Source organism: Notolepis coatsorum (assembly GCF_963971535.1).
Source record: "Notolepis coatsorum genome assembly, chromosome: 10".
Classification (NCBI taxonomy): domain Eukaryota; kingdom Metazoa; phylum Chordata; class Actinopteri; order Aulopiformes; family Paralepididae; genus Notolepis; species Notolepis coatsorum.
The window spans coordinates 86,289,784-86,307,283 of NC_140174.1; the positions used below are offsets into that span (position 1 = coordinate 86,289,784).

The 17,500-nt window shown below is 46.6% G+C and overlaps 1 protein-coding gene across 1 annotated transcript in view; it reads left to right on the plus strand.

Moving 5' to 3' along the window:
* The window catches only part of rhobtb1 (Rho related BTB domain containing 1), a gene marked incomplete at both ends in the record, with an annotated part of 41,488 nt that overhangs the window by 3,133 nt on the left and 20,855 nt on the right, over positions 1-17,500 (plus strand). The window contains one exon of the mRNA XM_084323774.1: positions 7,934-8,119. Coding sequence (XP_084179900.1) covers positions 7,934-8,119 — 186 coding nt within the window. The remainder of the gene's footprint in view (positions 1-7,933; positions 8,120-17,500) is intronic.

Genomic DNA, 17,500 nt, shown 5'->3' on the forward strand with positions numbered 1-17,500 from the left:
GTGTTCTGTGCATCACCTGCTCAACACCTCAGGGAATACTTGCCCCAGCTGCCCCCGTCTGACTGAGAGAGCGGGCGTCCCTTGTATCAAATGTGCCCGGTCAAGGGAAGTGGCTGAATTAATGATGAGTCTAAGGAGAACAGTGTCGTTGTCCTTTAAAATTAAAACAGATAGTAAACAGATGGCTGGATGGTTTGTGTCGCTAAAATTACCCCTCTACATGGTAGGCTACAGTATAGCTACCTAGACCTAAAATCTAGTTGCCTAGAACTAGAATCTAGCTGCCTACATATAGAATCTAGCTGCCTAGACCTATAATCTAGCTTTCTAGACCTATAATCTAGCTGTCTAGAACTATAGAGTCTAGCTATCTAAATCTAGAATATAGCTGCCTAGACCTAGAATATAGCTATATAAACCTAGAATATAGCTATCTAAACCTAGAATCTAGCTATCTAAACCTAGAATCAAGTCAAGTCAAGAGATTTATTTGTCGGCTGAGCGCACCACTCTCTGTAGGGCCTTCTTGTCCTGTGCCGTGCTGTTTCCATACCAGGCAGTGATGTTTCCAGTCAAGATGCTCTCTACAGCTCCGGAGTAGAAGGACTGGAGTATCTTCCCAGAATCTAGCTGCCTATACCTAGAATCTAGCTATCTAAACCTAGAATCTAGCTGCGTAGAACTAGAATAATAACCCAACCCTTCAGCTGATAGAATATAGAATGCCTAAAAGTCAAGAGCTGTGTCAGAAATGTCCAGAATAGTTTCCTGGAAGTCTTTAGCCTTACAAGCATCAGATCAGAAACAGATTCACAGTACATTTACATTACATTATAATACATTTACAGTACATTATAGTACATTTACAGTACATTATAGTACATTTACAGTTCATTATAGTACATTTACAGTACATTATAGTACATTTACAGTTCATTATAGTACATTTACATTCTTGGCCAGGTCTCCCTTGCAAAAGAGATCTTGTATCTCAATGGGACTTCCTGGTTAAATAAAGGTTAAATAAAAAAAATAAAAAAATGTTCTTCATGTGCCCCAGGACAGTTCAGTCAGTATGTTCCTCCTGTGTCTCAGGACAGTTCAGTCAGTATGTTCTTCCTGTGCCCCAGAGCAGTTCAGTCAGTATGTTCTTCCTGTGCCCCAGAGCAGTTCAGTCAGTATGTTCTTCCTGTGCCCCAGGACAGTTCAGTCAGTATGTTATTCCTGTGCCCCAGGACAGTTCAGTCAGTATGTTCTTCCTGTGCCCCAGGACAGTTCAGTCAGTATGTTCTTCCTGTGCCCCAGGACAGTTCAGTCAGTATGTTCTTCCTGTGCCACAGGACTGTTCAGTCAGTATGTTCTTCCTCTGCCACAGGACTGTTCAGTCAGTATTTGTGAACAGGCATGACTCTTAAAGCTAGACTTTCTAGTTTCCTAATCACACTGGCAGGTAAATGGAAATAAAAAAGAAAAGAAAACAGAAACACAAAGGTCTCCCCTACCATAACCCTAACCCTGAACAAGGAGTTATACTGAATATTAATATATACCGTCATAGATCCACACAAAAGTATGGATTATTGTTAATTTACAAATAATTCTCCTTGTTGCAGTATTATAAATATTTTATAAATAATATATCCTTTTGAATGAAAAAGCACCATGATAATTATATTACAAAAAATAATGTAAAAATGTGAAATGACATTGTAATTAAAAAAAAAAAAAAAAAAAAAAATAATAAGAATAATATTGTTGTACCATAAGAAAAACAGTGGCGGCTGGGTGGCGCAGCGGACATTGCGCTTGTCACCAACGCAAGATACACCGGGTTCGACTCCGGCTGTCGGCGCTGCCTCCGGCTTGGGCCAGTCGTCATACTAATTCAATTGGCAGAGTTAGCGGGTGGAAGTCGATGGGTGGTAATTTGGACGTCGTAGACAGCGACTCCTACAGGTCGGTTGGGGACGCCTGCACAGCAGAGACAGGAAATGGCGGGGGTAGTGTGAGCCTCCCACACGTTACACCTCGCCAATGAGAGTCCGCGCTGGCAGGTGAAAAGATCAAGTTTCAAGTTTCAAGTTTCTTTAACTCTTTCAGTGCCACTCACGAGATTTCTCTGGTTTTTTTATAGGTGGTTGCGTGCCACTCACGAGATTTCTCGGAATTATTATTATTATTATTTTTTGCGATCTGAAAAATGATTGCATCACGGCCGAGTATAGCCGAGCTGCGCCGGTGATCACTGTGGAAAAAAGCGCCCCCTGTCGTCTCCCAGATGACATAAGTGATTTTGGAATGGACTCAATAAAAATGAATGGGGAAAAAAATCCGGTACTCCACATTTTCCAGTTCACTGATCCAGCCGGGGTTACCACAGTTCATTCTGGAGCCTCAGATCCCCGCGGATCATGGAGATCTACAGTGTCGCGTTGGATCCATACACGTATCGATTTTTTCGAATGGTGATCAGGAATTGGAATATACCAGTTGGATACCATCTGATGTCAGGTAAGGACTCTATGTTATCAGTGGTAGGATAATCGGAGTAAGTTTGATGAAGTTATAAGCTGTTTTGTGAAATGTCTTCTTTCGGTTTCACTGTAAAAGTCTGTGAGGAAATCAACAGAGCGATTATCAGTGCGCGGCCGTAATGTGCTTGCGTGCACGTATAATATTGATCATCTAGCGTTTATTTGAAAACGATTCATAAAAAGGCCGACGAATATCAACGTTGTGGAATATTCCACTAAAAGACGATTTTCATAGAATGCTCCAGAATGAGCTGTTTTTTATATCAAAACGGGGGCTTTTCTAACTGCTCTGAAACGGAAACGACGCGATAAAAAAACAATCTGCCTTCACAGCACTGACTGGAAAATAGTCTTTGATAATGCGATGGGCAGATTAGACACATAGCCATAATTTAAAACATAGATTAGGCAATATTAACGTTAACATTGGCGCCGATGGTGGCATTCAAGCGGTAAAACGGAAAACCAGGCGTGGCACTGAAAGAGTTAATAGTTGTCATACAGAAGTACAGAATACTTTTATACAAAATGCTTCTTACTGTTTCGCTCTAGAGACTGTGTTAGACAAGATAGTATGAAATAAAAATTAAAATAGTATAGCATGTAAAATAGAAGTGAAAATAGAGGTCACAGTGTTCAGTATAGACATATGTACAATGTTCGATGCAGAATAGAAGTAACTGAGTTACCATACAATATACAATATACTATGCAATGTACTAATATACAATACTATATAGTGCAGAGCAGAAATGGGATGAGGTACAATTTAGGTACAATTTACAGTAAGGTGTGCGAGTTGTAGTGCAAATCCTTTACCAATAAATATAAAGTGTAAAGTGTGTTTAGGTGTTCTAAAGTGTGTAAAGTGGGTGCTGCAGTGAGTTGCCCATTTAAAGTGAGTGTGTGCGTGTGGATGTGTGTGCTGTGTGCATTTGATGGTTGCTGCATAGTGTTTATTGTTCGTTGAGCAGCCTGGGCCCCGTTCCCCGTACCTGGATAACTGAGTTAGCCGGATAATTTCCAGTCAAGTCTGACTTAAGCCGGACCTTCCCATTCCCCGACGCGCGATTGTCTAAATCACCATGACAACAGATCAAAAAGTTTGAGCCTGGTCGGGAGCAGGGTTAACTTCAGTTAGCCGGATGAACCATGGCCACGCCCCTGCAAAGAAATGACAGCTCGCTTCCTGAAATTATTCTCACAGTCTAGGATCTGCATTATACCATTCTGAATTACGTTTCTGTGCTTCATTTTCCTAGAGGGGGCTTTTGAAATGTATAATAATAGAACTAAATGCTGATAATAAATCATATTGAGCCTATAGATTTACTTTGTCCTAAATAAAATAATGCACGTCATATACGGCGCTCGGAGTCGCGATACACGCTGCATGTGGTTATTTTAATAACGGCGCATTGCAAATGTGAATCCCGCTGGGATATTTTTAATGAATGAAACCTATCGGCGTTTGGCTCTGATTAGTTTCATATATTCTCCGCTGTAGATTTGCTTAACGGAGCGCCCGGGATTGTGTTTCATTCAAGCATAAAATTGAAGTGTCTATGCGGGGATTGTGGTTTTTGTGTGATATTGTAACTGGGATTAAAATGTCTGATGAGATGCGCTGTTTGACGGATTTGAGAAATTGAATGAGCCGTTGACGTCACATTAATGCATTTGAGAATAAAGAGATAAAACTTCATTCAAAAGAAAAGATATTCTAAACACGGGTCTCTCGTCTATTAATGGATAAACAATGAATTTATCCCGTCTGGCACAGTGGCGCAGCGGTAGTGTTCAATCCTGTCAACCGGGCGACCGGTGTTCGAAACCCCGCGTTTCCATTATAATTTTTTGGAATATAATATTAATGATTATACGCAAAAGTAGCCTAGTTTTAAGTTAAAATATTATAAATCTACATGCATTGAGGATGTCATTCTTTATATAGCTCTCAACGTGCACCAAATTGAATTATTCCTACATTGCAAAAAGAAGGAAAAGACTAGGATTCGAACCCGGGCCGTCTGCGTGAAAGTCAAAAGCAGAAACCGTTACACCACAGTGCAGATAAGAAAAAAATCCACCATACATCAATCAATGGGTAAGAGAGCCGTATCCTTATTCTGTATAACAGTTTAACTAATTATTTTCGCTAGCAAGATCTCATTTGATTATTCAATCCATAAACCTACTGCCAGCAGGCAAGTTTAAAGAAATATAATCTGATTGATTGAGGTAATGAGGGACTTAAAATTAGCCTATAGATAACGCATTTAACTTGTCGGCGAGGCGATTGAGCCGTACTGCAATCTGTTAATAAAGTTTTAAATCAATTAATCAATCAATGCCGTTAGAAGATCAGGATCTCTGCTATCGATACGTGCTGGCTTTTCAACTGAAGCGGCCGCGCGCACTTATCCTGGGTCTCAAGTCTGGTTCGAGTTAACGAGACTGAATCCACCTTCGAGGAACAGGAAAATCCCGGCTTCAAACATCGGGTTAACTGAATCTGGATAATGGGACTCTTGATCGACTTAGTTGAACCAGGTACGGGGAATAGGGCCCTGATGGCCTGGGGATAGAAGCTCCTTCTGAGTCTTTCTGTGCTCGCCTTAAGACTCCGGTATCGCTTGCCTGACCGCAGCAGTTCAAAGAGGCAGTTGTTCGGGTGGCTGGAGTCCTTGATGATTCTCTTAGCCTTCCCCCTGCACCGCTTGTTGTAAATGTTCTGGAGGGTGGGAAGCCCCCCTCCAATTGTGCGTTCCGCTGAACGTGTCACTTTTTGTAGTCTGCTTCGGTCTTGTGCAGTGCTATTCCCAAACCAGGAGGTGATGTTGCCAGTCAGGATGCTCTCGATTGTACATGAGTAGAAGTTCCTAAGGATCTTCTGACTGACTTGGAACTTCCTTAGGCGCCTGAGGAAGTAGAGGCGTGCCTTCTTCACAACACTGTCAATGTGTGTGGTCCATGTCAAGTCCTCGGATATGTGGGCTCCGAGGTACTTGAAACTGTTCACTCTCTCAACCGGTGCCCCGTCGATGCTGAGGGGGCTGTAGTCCTTGACCCCCGACCTCCTGAAGTCCACAATCATCTCTTTTGTTTTGCTGACGTTCAGGGAGAGGCAGTTCTCCTGACACCACTGTGACAGATTCTCTACCTCTTCCAGGTAGGCCCAGATGTGACAGGCTGCCTCCTCGTGTACCGGAGGGGACACGTGATGCAAGGCTTCTATCCTCCCTACAACTGGCCAGTGGGGGGCATATGCGAGCAACGTTCAAAGATAGGGGAGGGGAGAATTGGCACAATGGAATTGGGATGGGAGAAAATAGAAAATTAGGAGAAAAAGTGGATACAAAAATTTAAAATAAGAAAAACATTGTGATATCTTATTTTGAATATAATAATAATGGTGCATTTATATAGCACTTTTATTCAAAGCGCTTTACAATTTGTTCCTCACATTTTACCCATTCACTCACACATTCACACAACAATGGCGGAGGCAACCATGCAATGTGCCAACCTGCTCATCGGGAGCAGCTAGGGGTTGTCTTGCTCAAGGACACTTCGACACACTTCCCGGGAGGAGCAGGAATCTAACTGGGAACCTCTGGATTACCAGACGACTGCTCCACCTCCTGAGCCACTGTCTCCCCCATTATTCTGAATATATCACCTGTCCTAGCCCTAGGTTCCCCGGTTAATAAAGGTTACTCCTCTCCTGTATCTCCTCCCTCTCTTGGCCACAGTGGTTACATAAGTCCTCCCTGACAGCCTCTAATGCACTGTAGCTGCTCTGAGCTGACTCAGCTGGGTTCTCACTTCCCGAAAGCTGTGTCATGGTCCTGGGTGGGAAGATCTCTGTCAGAATCAATGTACCAACCCGCTCAAAGAGAGGATTTGAAGGTTCTACTGCATCAGAGGTTCTGGTCCGTCAGTTAAAGGTTTCCAAACCTTCCAAAGAAAAACCAAATGTTTTGATGTGGAGGGCCCAGGACCAAAGAAATGGACATTTTACAAGTAGTTAAAACCAAATGTTTTGATGTGGAGGGCCCAGGACCAAAGAAATTGACATTTTACAAGTAGTTAAAACCAAATGTTTTGATGTGGAGGGCCCAGGACCAAAGAAATTGACATTTTACAAGTAGTTAAAACCAAATGTTTTGATGTGGAGGGCCCAGGACCAAAGAAATGGACATTTTACAAGTAGTTAAACAATGGCAGACTTTCATCAAACTCATAGGCGGCGGGTAATGAAGGCTAGGGTAGGCTAAGCCTACCCAAATGTTATGCTGGGAATTTTGAAAATTATATATAATATATGTGCGCAGCATTATATAGGCTACTCTATTGTGTGTGTGTTGTCAATGTAGCCCCCTGGTGACAATCTGGTGATTATGGGTAGGCTCAGGTTAAATAATGTACCCAATCAAACTGCTGTGACGTGACGTCATATGGGTCATGTGAGGTTATGTGAGATCATTTGAGGAGTCCCACAATGCAACCCACACAGAGCATTGTTCTTCCCACGGTCAGAGGCAGCCGGCTGTAATGTGGATGCCTTCTAGCTGTTACCATCCTGTCTTTGGCAACACTAAAGTCAGTACTGCACCGGCAACCAACTAACATTAGCTAGCTAGCTAACATCCCAGCGATATGGCTGTCCTCCTTACATCAGCATTTTCTTCGTTGGCAGTTTTTAGCCGCTCAATGCGCAATTTCTATGTTTGGTATGTGTGGTCCATCAAACTATTGAGACGCTAGGGCAGTGGTGTGGTGGTACAGGAGGCTAATGGCTAGAAGGCATCCATGTTACAAGACATGAGGCTAATGGCTAGAGGGCATCCACGTTACAGCCGGCTGCAGAAAAACAATGCTCTGTGCACATTTAAATATATTAGTATTAAATTAAATGTTTATGTTTTAGTTGAAAAAAATATATAAAGATAGCGAGAGCACAAGTATAGATGACAAGTACAGTACGAGGAGGTAGAAATATAATGTCATACATAATTATATGCTATATTAAATCAATGTGATGCTTTGAAGGCACAACAATTGCATTTTCAATGAACATTAGGTTAGCAAATACCGAATTGAATGTGACTTCCTTTAATCTAATCATGTTAATTTGATTACATCTGTACAATAAAACTATCTATCTATCTATCTATCTATCTATCTATCTATCTATCTATCTATCTATCTATCTATCTATCTATCTATCTATCTATCTATCTATCTATCTATCTATCTATCTATCTATCTATCTATCTATCTATCTATCTATCTATCTATCTATCTATCTATCTATCTATCTATCTATCTATCTATCTATCTATCTATCTATCTATCTCTCTCTCTCTCTCTCTCTCTCTCTCTCTCTCTCCTAGGTCAGACGTGGTGGTGCTCTGCTTCTCCATAGCTAACCCTAACTCTCTGCACCATGTTAAAACCATGTGGCAAATGGAGATTAAACACTTCTGCCCGCGGACGCCGGTCATCCTGGTGGGCTGTCAGCTGGACCTGCGCTACGCTGACCTGGAGGCTGTCAACAGAGCCAGGAGACCACTGGCTAGGTAGGTAGGTAGGTGTGTGTGTGTGTGTGTGTGTGTGTGTGTGTGTGTGTGTGTGTGTGTGTGTGTGTGTGTGTGTGTGTGTGTGTGTGTGTGTGTGTGTGTGTGTGTGTGTGTGTGTGTGTGTGTGTGTGTGTGTGTGTGTGTGTGTGTGTGTGTGTGTGTGTGTGTGTGTGTGTGTGTGTGTGTGTGTGTGTGTGTGTGTGTGTGTGTGTGTGTGTGTGTGTGTGTGTGTGTGTGTGTGTGTGTGTGTGTGTGTGTGTGTGTGTGTGTGTGTGTGTGTGTGTGTGTGTGTGTGTGTGTGTGTGTGTGTGTGTGTGTGTGTGTGTGTGTGTGTGTGTGTGTGTGTGTGTGTGTGTGTGTGTGTGTGTGTGTGTGTGTGTGTGTGTGTGTGTGTGTGTGTGTGTGTGTGTGTGTGTGTGTGTGTGTGTGTGTGTGTGTGTGTGTGTGTGTGTGTGTGTGTGTGTGTGTGTGTGTGTGTGGATCAGGATTTGTAATTAATTAATTAATCTAATTAATCGCATTTTTATCGCATAACCATTTTATGCCTGATATTCTATATTCTATAATCATATTTCAAATTGCATGTGCCAGGTGGCGTCAACCTAGTACCCATCGTAGGAATCATTCTATTCCCAGTGACTCATGCTACTGACTGACTTTATGCATATTCTTCGCCATACAAGCCTAATTCTCATTCTGTAACCTAATGTTGCATAATAATAAAATACCCTCAAATACTATTTCTTTGTCAATGCCGTGTTATTATGAGTGTTCACCATCTATATTCGATGTACTGTCTGGCCAGTAATTAAAGTACATACCTAGCAGTGGTTTAATCTATCACAATCTTTAATACAGTCAGGGTTTTGTAACCCCTCAGTTACAATTGGTCCTTCGAGCCGGAGGGTATCAGTAATATTTAATATAATATTAATATTGACATGGCCAGCGGTGGACACTCTCCAAACGGCTCCCCCAAGCTAGAACGCCCGCAGCGCAAACGTCAGCCACCTCCATATCTAGAGGACTTCGCTTTCGTTTTACCCCCTAGCTTATCTAAACAGACGTTAAATACGGATAAAACGGATAGTTTAAGCATGCCCACTCCTATCGACTTGGCGGCCCTGCCAGTAGAGACCCCAGTGGGTTCAAACGAAACTGACTTAGCTCACGGGGGGGACCAAGCGGGACATGACGTGACTATACCTCCAGACAGCGTCACCGGGATAGACCCCTGGGCGCTCCAGGATAAAGAAAGCGCTCCAGGGATAGACCCCGGTGCACAACCAACCCAAGAGCGCGTACCCGAGACATCCCTCGGCGCGCAACCACGAGAAGAGTACCGCGCTCAAGAGATAGACCTCGGAGCGCGCCAGGAGAACAGGTCTCCACCAAGCCCTGTCAGCGCCCGATCACCTCCGTCAGTGTCATCCCCCAGAGAGGCGGACCAGAGACTGGCGCAAGCCTTGATCGCCACGCTGACAGCTTCAACCGAAAGAGACCGACTCCAGGGTGAGCGCGACCGGCTTCAAGCAAAGACGCTTAGTGAGCGCGAACACTCTGCAACGGAACGAGAGCGCCTCCACGCGCAACTCCAAGCACAAGCCCTTAGTGAGCGCGAACACTCTGCTGTGGAATGAGAGCGCCTCCAGGCGCAACAACTAAGCGAGCGCGAACACTCTGCTGTGGAACGAGAGCGCCTCCAGGCGCAACAACTAAGCGAGCGCGAACAACGAGAGCGCCTCCAGGCGCAACAACTAAGTGAGCGCGAACACTCTGCCGCGGAACGAGAGCGCCTCCAGGCGCAACAACTAAGCGAGCGCGAACACTCTGCAGCGGAACGAGAGCGCCTCCAGGCGCAACAACGGAGTGAGTACGACCGCATCAGACTGGAGGAGAGGCGCCTTCAGACGGAAGAGAACATCCAGCGAGAACACGCCAATGCACAGCGCGAAGCAGAGCGCGACCGGCTGCAGGCGCAGATGATAGAACAATTGATCGCCAGGGCGACACCCCCTCTCTCCGCACGGAGCTCCCGGAGATCATCACGACAAGAGTCTAGGGCACCTTCCCCTACCCGACAAAGCTACACGGGACCCGGCCAACAGGAAGAACCTGCCTACGTCTCCGAGCCCCCTCCCCGACCGGTCCATACGAGACCCAGCCAACGGGAAGAACCGGCCTACGTCGCCGAGAGACTAACTAGAAGACTCCAGGACCTAGAGGAGGAAGAGGAGGGATATCAAGCCCACCAGCACGAACCTACTTTGGACCAGGAGGCCCAGTACAGCCCCGACCTCAGCCCCGAGTCACTGCACTACAAGCCCCCGACCCAACTCAAGGGTGAGTTTGATGTACAGTCAGCACCGAGGAACAGCACCTGGGGGCCCGGCCTCTGGTACCCACCCAGTACTAACCCACGACCACCCGTACGGGGAGACTCGCCCAGGAGGCCTCTCCCCCTACGCTCATCGGTGTCCCAGCCATCCATGGCGTCTTACCTTGGCACACCGACGTTCCCAGACTTTACGCGCGAGGACAGAGCACAGTACACAGAATTACGCATGTGTTTAGAGACTATAATGTCCGATGTCCACGACGAGTCGTACAAATATGCCATCCTCCTCAAGCATCTCAAGGTGCCCAGAGCGCATAACATAGCGCTGGCATATTCCAACTCAAGCACTGCTCTGGTGGCCCTCGACGCGCACTATGGACGCATATGGGATTACGTGATCCAAGAAATACGAGATATCGACCGCCTCCCCCCAGCCAAAGACAATAGAGCACTGGATGACCTCTCTATCAAGGTACAATCCCTCGTGGGGATGCTGGGGTCCCAAAAGGAGAAGGGGAGATATGAACTGTATGCAAATTCTAACGTGGAGCGGATACTGGAGAAGCTCCCTCCAGCCCGCCAATAGAGCGTTTTCGGCGGCAGAAAGACCACCGTGACCCCAACGGCCCAGAACCATCTTTCCTAGACCTAGCTGCTTTCCTCGCAAGGGAAGTTAGCAGTCTACGACTGGACACATTCGTGTGGAGTGGCTCTAGCCCTAGAGATGGACCGCGGAGGTTCAATGATAACCGCCGATCAGTGACAGTTATGCACCAGGCCGAGTCAGTGCCGCAGCACAAGAACCACAGCACCCCCCACGTGAAGGGAAAGTGGAAGATTGCATGCCAGTACTGTGAAAATGAACATTGGCTGTCTCAATGTGACACCTTCAAGAAGCTGACCGCTGACGAGGTGAGTCAGTGGATCAAAGCCAACCGCCGCTGCTTCCGCTGCGCGCGCAGCCATATGGCAGCTGAGTGCCGCCTAAAGAAACGATGCAGCAAGTGCGACGGCGCCCACTTGGAGGTCCTGCACGACAGCAACAAGAGGAGACCCGTACCCCAAAGCAGCTCGAGAGTGAATGTCATGTATATAGACCCTGCGAAGAGCGGGAGCTCCCGAGTGCTCTTGAAGGTGGTCCGAGTGCTCCTAAGCTACGAGGACAAGGTCATGGACACTTACGCCGTCCTAGATGATGGGTCAGAAAAGACTCTCCTCCTCGCTCCCGCCGCAGCCCAGCTGGATCTGCGGGGTACCGAAGAAACAATGACAATCTGTACCATTAGAAGAGACCTAAAGACCATAAAGGGTGAAAATGTCTCCTTCACGATAGCAGCGGTCGAGCAGCCCGAGAAGCGGTATAGCATCACTAACGCCTTCACCAGCCACGACATAGGTCTGTCACGGTATACCTACCCCATCACACAGCTGACGGAGAAATACGTGCACCTACGTCAACTACCTATACCGCCCATCGACGACGCCACCCCGACCCTGCTGATAGGATCCGACCACGCACACCTCATCGTCCCAACGGACCAGGTCCACATCGGGCCCAGAGGCTGTCCAGCAGCGGTCAAGACCCGCCTGGGTTGGACACTACAAGGCCCCCTCTCCGGGTCTTCCAACCGACCGACAGCCACTCGCTGCCTCTACACGAGTATAAACGAAGAAGACACCACCCTCTTGCAGCACGTCGAGAGACTATGGACATTAGACGCGATGCCCTTTAAGAACGAAAAGAAACTAGTTTGTTCAAAGGAAGACACTTATGCCATAGCTCTCCTCGAGCAGAAGACAAAGAGGGTCGAGGTCGACGGAGTGATGAGATACGCAACTCCACTCTTGAGGCGAGAGGGGATGCCCACCCTCCACGCCTCAAAAGAAGCGACAGAACGCTATCTACTGAACACAGAGCGGCGTCTAGCCAAGGACCCCACTCAAGCCACTGTGTACCGCGCTGAGATCGACAAACTGATCACAGCGGGACATATCAAGAAAATTGACAATCAAGAGGCCGACCAGACGACTGAATCCTGGTACGTGCCCCACCACAAGGTCCACCACAACGGCAAGAACCGCATTGTATTCAACTGCAGCTACCAGATCGGACTACAGAACCTGAATAAAGAACTCTTGCCTGGCCCGACACTCGGCCCCTCTCTCCTCGGCGTACTACTATGTTTCCGCTAAGACAAGGTGGCCATCAGCGGCGACATCAAAGGGATGTTCCTGCAGGTGCGACTAGTGGAGGAGGACAAGCCCCTGCTGCGGTTCCTATGGAGAGAGAGGATCAACGATGAGCAACCATCCATCTACCAATGGGAGGTCCTCCCCTTCGGCACCACATGCAGCCCATGCTGTGCTACGTTCGCACTACAAAAACATGTGACAGAAGACCCTGAAGCTGACGAGGAGGTCAGACAAAGCGTAGAGAGGAGTTTCTACGTGGACAACTGTCTACAAAGCGTCTCGACGGCAGAAGAAGCCGAAGCCCTCCTGCTCAAGCTCCGCGCCTCACTGATCAAAGGCGGCTTCGATCTTAGGCAGTGGGCCAGCAGTGACCCTCAAGTACTTCGCAGCCTCTCCCCAGAGACAAAGGCAGCAAGCAGCGAGACCTGGATGGCGACCACCCCAGGTGAAGCACAGGAAATGACATTGGGCCTCGTCTGGCACTTCAAAACAGACTCGCTCCATTACAAGCACACACCCCTGACCCCGGAGCAGGGAAGGTCGACCCCTCTACCGACCACTAGACGGAGAGTATACAGAACACTCGCAAGCCAATACGACCCGCTGGGGTGTATCCTACCTTACACCACTCGGGCGAAGATGCTTGTGCGAGAGCTGTGGGACAAGGAACAGGGCTGGGACGACCTCATACCCGACCACCTAGCTTCCACCTGGAGAGAGTGGGAGAGAGAACTCAGCTCGCTCCAAAATGTGAACATACGCCGGAGCTACTTCCCACCCACAGTGCGGCTGGAGACGTGCCAGATGGACCTGCGCGTCTTCAGTGACGCCTCGGAAGTAGCCTACGGTTCGGTGGCTTACTTGCGGGCCCGAGAGGAGGGAGGAGAAGTACACACAGCCTTCATCCTGGCTCGCTCAAGAATAGCCCCCCGCAAGCAACAATCGATCCCGCGTCTAGAGCTCTGCGCAGCTCTGGTAGGCGCGCAACTCGCCACGTTGATACAACGTGAACTCACCATAACGGTGCAAAGAACAATCTTGTTGTCAGACTCCATGACCGTACTCACATGGATCCAGTCCGATTCTTGTAGATACAAGGTCTTCGTGGTAGTCAGAGTCACAGAGATTCAAGACCTGGTAGGATCAGCGTGCTGGAGGTACGTTGACACCAAACAGAACCCAGCCGACGTCATCACACGGGGGATGTCCCTAGATGACCTCACACGTCCCAATATCTACAGTGACGGTCCTGAGTTCCTCAAGCTTCCGGAGGAGGAGTGGCCTACCCCCACCCCACGGGAGGCTAGTCAAGAGGAGGCAGAGATCAAGAAATCTATGTTCTGTGGGCTGACGCACATCCCAGTCCCCACTGATCCTAACATAGACGACTGCCTAACCTTTGAGAGTGCGCAGATAAAAACATTCTTGTGGCACCACCCTGAGGTCCCCCCCACTACAGACATTGACGCATCGAACTACGCAGAGGCAGAACTCCTTCTGCTACAGCGAGCCCAAAGAGACTCGTTTCCAGATGAGCTAGACTGCCTGCAGGGAACAAAGCCAATCCCTTCAGACAGCAGACTGCTCCACTTGGCCCCTGAGCGCGACACCCATGGCCTCATCAGGGTGGGTGGTCGTCTGAGACGGGCCCCGGACTTAACGGATGACGTCAAGTATCCTATCGTCCTCAACAGTCGACACAAGGTCACTGAGCTCATCATAAAGAAATACGACGAGGATGTGCACCACGCTGGGGCAGAGAGAGTCTTCGCTGAGATCCGACGTCGTTACTGGATACTGCAAGGAAGAGAAGCAGTACGTCGTTTCCAGCGGACCTGACTAGACTGTCGCAAGTGGCGAGCACAGCCCAGTATACCCATGATGGCCGACCTGCCTCCCTGCCGCCTCCGGCTCGGCGAGAGGCCCTTTCACTCCACGGGCGTGGACTGCTTCGGCCCGCTCTATGTGAAGAAAGGAAGAGGGACCGAGAAGAGGTGGGGCATTGTATACAAGTGCATGACCACCCGAGCAGTACATATAGAACTCCTTCAGACCATGAGTACGGATTCATTCCTCATGTCCTTCCGGAGATTTATATCAAGAAAAGGAAAACCGTCTGCATTGTTGTCTGATCAAGGGACAAACTTCAAAGGCGGAGAAAGAGAACTGAGAGAGAGCTTCCAGGCCATGGGCCCAGACCTTAAGACCCACCTCGCTCCCTATCAGGTCGAATTCCAGTTTAACCCCCCGAACGCCCCTCACTTCGGGGGAACCTGGGAAAGAGAAGTACGTTCCATAAAGACAGCTCTGTACGCCGTGCTTGGGGCCCAGACCGTGGCGGAAGAAGTCCTCACGACAGTCCTCACGGAGATCGAGGGAGTATTGAACTCAAAGCCCCTCGGTTACGTCTCAAGTGATGTAGCAGACGTCGACCCAGTCACCCCCAACACTCTCTTGATGGGGCGGCTGGACCCTGCTCTTCCACAGGCGGTGTACAGACCTGAAGAAGCGAACGGCCGAAGAATGTGGAGGTACAGTCAAATAGTCAAGTTTTGGAACAGTTTCCTCCTCCACTACCTACCGTCCCTCCAAACCCGTCAGAAGTGGGTAAAGGACAGAGACAACTTACAAGTGGACACAGTCGTTATGATCATAGACCAGTCACTATGCTATGTGGCCGGCCGGCCGCGTAAGCAAAGTGATCACTGGTGCCGACGGGAAGGTCAGAGCGGCAGAAGTTATTGTCCAAGGGCGGACCTACACCCGACCCGTGGCGAGGCTGATAGAGTTGCCAGAGCTCCCTGACTCCCCTGATGACGATCATGACCCACTGACTTTGTAGATTGCCCTACTCCTCACAACAGATATTGAGCAGTTGACTGGACTATTAATCTGTCTCCCTTAACTAATTAGGTGCGGACTAATTAGGAGGCGGCTGTTGTGAAGGGCCAGATTAAAGCTGAGAATCTACATTTATTGTTTTATATACATTGTATATTATTTATATATACACGGTATATCCCTTTACCTGCGTTCAAACCATAGTAATATTCGCTCTCCTGATTGGATAGCGCTCTAGGCGCCAGCCCGCAAGCCCCCAACATCAGGTTCAAAGACAAGCTCAGGCATGTCGAAACATGCCCGGAGACAGCGTATTGATTCCAGATAAGAACTGAGGTTTGGGACTAGATAATCACTTAAGCGGCGCGGCGCACAGCAGCACTTCGTTGTTCGTTCATCAAGTTCATCCCGAGTCAGCGGGTAGTGAAGTGAGCAACCGTGCGTTGAGAACATGTGCGAATAGAATAGTAAAGTGTCAGAGTTTAATGCAGTAACGTCAAGTTCGACCTAGTCTAATGTGAAGTAAATAGTTGTTCATTTATTGTATATCGTGCAACCCAGTTTGTTCGTGTGTAGCATTACCTAACGGTTCGTTCGTGTTAGCTAGTGAACCTTAGCCAGGGTGTGTGGCCTAAATACGTCGCCAGCACCCGAGGAGGCCTAGTCGGAGAACCGTTGGACATGTGCACAGGAGAACCAGCGGCGGCGATTGCAGAACCATTACTGGTTGGATTATATTGATTTGGAACGTGTTACCCGGAGAAGAGCCTCGTTGATTTCCACTATCGTTTGGGATTTAACCTTGTGAGGATTACACTCGGGCTGGCCTCATGGACAGAGGCTGGCTAGCTATCATCGTTTGCTATCGAGCATTGGATTACAGTTATTGCTTTTGCTGCTGATCGTTGGATTTACAAGGACTGACTTCTGTACGTGGAGTCCCTTTATTCTTCATTGAATCAGACTGAGTATCCGAACATTCCTCTACCCTCTAGACCTTACAACTCTGGAAGGAACCCAGTGTCTCCAGGCGGTACTAGCGTTGCCTTCTATAATTGCTATTATACGCCAGGTGGCGTCAACCTAGTACCCATCGTAGGAATCATTCTATTCCCAGTGACTCATGCTACTGACTGACTTTATGCATATTCTTCGCCATACAAGCGCGACCCTAATTCTCATTCTGTAACCTAATGTTGCATAATAATAAAATACCCTCAAATACTATTTCTTTGTCAATGCCGTGTTATTATGAGTGTTCACCATCTATATTCGATGTACTGTCTGGCCAGTAATTAAAGTACATACCTAGCAGTGGTTTAATCTATCACAATATTTAATACAGTCAGGGTTTTGTAACCCCTCAGTTACAAGTACTGTATCTACAAAACCTTCTGTTTAATCATCTATTAATTTGCTTAGATTTTTCAGGTCTGGTCAATTTGAGCATGGTGTTATTCACAGTCAAAGATAAAAAAAAATTTTTATTGATATTCTCATTTGGTTCATTTACTCAAGCCTAGTAACAGACACAGATCCATAGATGTCCCTAGAATCAGATACCAAGAACATGCAAATGGACCATATTATATTGTATTCTACATTCTTATGGAATGAGATAAAAAAAAATCATAAAAAAAAGATTGGTAATTAATTTTTAGTTTCATAACGCGATAATTTGCTGTGTAATTAATTAATCTAATTAACGCAATAAACTGACAGCCCTAAATATAACATAATAATAACATAACATGCTAATAATAATAATAATAATAATAATAATAATAATAATAATAATAATAATAATAATAATAATAATAATAATAATAATAATAATAATAATAATAATAATAATAATAATAATAATAATAATAATAATAATAATAATAATAATAATAATAATAATAATAATAATAATAATAATAATAATAATAATAATAATAATAATAATAATAATAATAATAATAATAATAATAATAATAATAATAATAATAATAATAATAATAATA